Here is a 2,038-nt window from a genome sequence, read left to right as displayed (position 1 = left end):
TTTTGGTTGCAGCCGTCATTGTTGTTTGGCGGGTCCAGGCTGGGGATTCGAACCTGCCACCTTAGGTGTATGTGGCTGGTGCCTTAGCCAGTTGAGCTATAGGCGCCGAGCCTTCTTTTCTTTTTTGAGACAGTATCTTAAGCTGTCCCCCTGGATAGAGTGCCGTGGCGTCACAGTTTACAGCAATCTCAAACACTTGGGCTCAAGTGATTCTCTTGCCTCAGGCTCCCAAGTAGCTAAGACTACAGGGGCTTGCCATAATGCCTGGCTGTCTTTTTCTTTGTTGCAGTTGTCATTGTTGTTTTAACTGGCCCGGGCTGAGTTCGAACCTGCCAGCCTCAGTGTATGTGCCAGTGCCCTACCCTGATTCCTGGGCACCACCCAGGACAGTGGTTTTCACCTACAGTTGAGGGCACTGCCTACTTTTCTTGATTACCTATTGCTTCTGTTATCCAGGGTAAGGGTGTAGAGAATGGGCAGGTCCCCATTTAGATTCCCCCAGTAGTTGTAATGGGTACCCCCTAAGAAACTCATTTCTGAAAAAGAAGGAGACATCTTTTTTTTTTTTTTTTTAAGAGATAGAGTTTTACTTTGTCGCCCTCGGTAGAGTGCCGTGGCATCACAACTCACAGCAACCTCTAGCTCTCAGGCTTAGGTGATTCTCTTGCCTCAGCCTCCTGAGTAGCTGGGACTGCAGGTGTCCACCACAACGCCCAGCTATATTTTGTTACAATTGGGCCAGGACTGCGTTTGAACCCGCCACCTTTGGTTTATGGGGCCGGTGCCCTACTCAGTGAGCCACAGGCGCCGCCCATCAAAAGCTCTTTTAATTGAATCATGCCCAGCAGAAGGGCATGCCCTCTTCATTATGATTCTTGCTGGGTCTAGTGGCATCTAGAGTTAAAGTTAGAAAAATATTCGCCTGGTGTTTTCTAACTTGTCTGTGATCCCTCCATTGTACTATACCATTTGGTTTTAGGGTGCAGATTAACCCAGCCCTTCCTTCCTTCTTCAGGGGACCGGCAAATGGTATGAGTTACAGGACCTCCAAGTGACTGACATCCTTCCCCAAATGATCACACTCTCGGAGGCTTACATTCAGGTGGGTTGGCCATAAACTCGGTGCGTGCCAGATGGGGAGGTGTGGGGCCAGTGAGGGGAGTAGACTGAGGCAAGAACTGGGATTGATTTAGAAGCTTGAGGGCCAGGTGCCTGTTGGGATGTAGAGAGGTGGGGCCAGATTATATGGCCCTAAAAATCAAGCAGAGATTTTTCAGGAGAAAAGATCAGGGTAGCATGAAAAATTTATGAGTAAGCAAAAATACGGTTGTGTTTATGGCCCACTTACTATATTGCGAGGGTTTGTGGTGTGGTTTTAAGCAAGATGTGCCTGGACTTATCTGGGATGCTGGCTAGAAGTTGTCTTTAACTCTTCCTGATATTCCAGGCAGAGTGACCACTCTTCCTTTGAACACACAGCACTTTCCACATGCCTTTTTTGGGGGCCAGCTGTATTGTTTTGACTATCTTTTCTGTTGGGTTGAAAGCCTGTGGAGCACAGAATATGTTTCTTTTTGAGACAGAGTCCTGCCCTGTCACCCAAGCTGGAGTGCAGTGTTGTATCATAGTTCACTGTAACTTTAAACTCCTGGGTTCAAGCGATCCTCCCTTCTGAGTAGATGGGACTACAAGAAGATAACACCAGACCCAGCTAAATTTTTAATTTTTATAGAGACAGGGGTCTTGCTATGTTTACTAGGCTGGTCTTAAATTCCTGGCCTCAAATGGTCCTCTTGCCATGGCTTCCCAAAGTACTAGGATTACAGGCCTAGTCACTGTGTCCAGCCTGGCTTTTCTTTTTGTAATAGCTCTAGTACCTGGCAAAAGAAGGATGCTTGAGATGAAGAAAAGCCTTTGTACAAGAGAACACTGATACTTCTCTTATAGGTAACGCTTTTTCTCTCCTCAGCAGCTTTGTGTGACATGTGGTCATATGTCTCTTTTTAGAAAGGAAGTTTGGTGTTTTTTTTTTTTTTTT

At 46.6% G+C, this 2,038-nt stretch overlaps 1 protein-coding gene across 1 annotated transcript in view; it reads left to right on the top strand.

Annotated features, from left to right (window-relative positions):
- The window catches only part of LOC100966190 (U4/U6.U5 tri-snRNP-associated protein 2), a 24,337-nt gene that overhangs the window by 20,988 nt on the left and 1,311 nt on the right, over nt 1–2,038 (top strand). The window contains exon 6 of the mRNA XM_023518787.1: nt 1,016–1,102. Within this exon, the coding sequence (XP_023374555.1) occupies nt 1,016–1,102 (87 nt within the window). The remainder of the gene's footprint in view (nt 1–1,015; nt 1,103–2,038) is intronic.

The sequence above is a fragment of the Otolemur garnettii genome, unplaced genomic scaffold (genome assembly GCF_000181295.1).
Source record: "Otolemur garnettii isolate 467f Iridium unplaced genomic scaffold, OtoGar3 scaffold00147, whole genome shotgun sequence".
NCBI lineage: Eukaryota > Metazoa > Chordata > Mammalia > Primates > Galagidae > Otolemur > Otolemur garnettii.
Note: the sequence above shows the minus strand (reverse complement) of the source record. Positions and strands in the feature narration are given on the sequence as shown.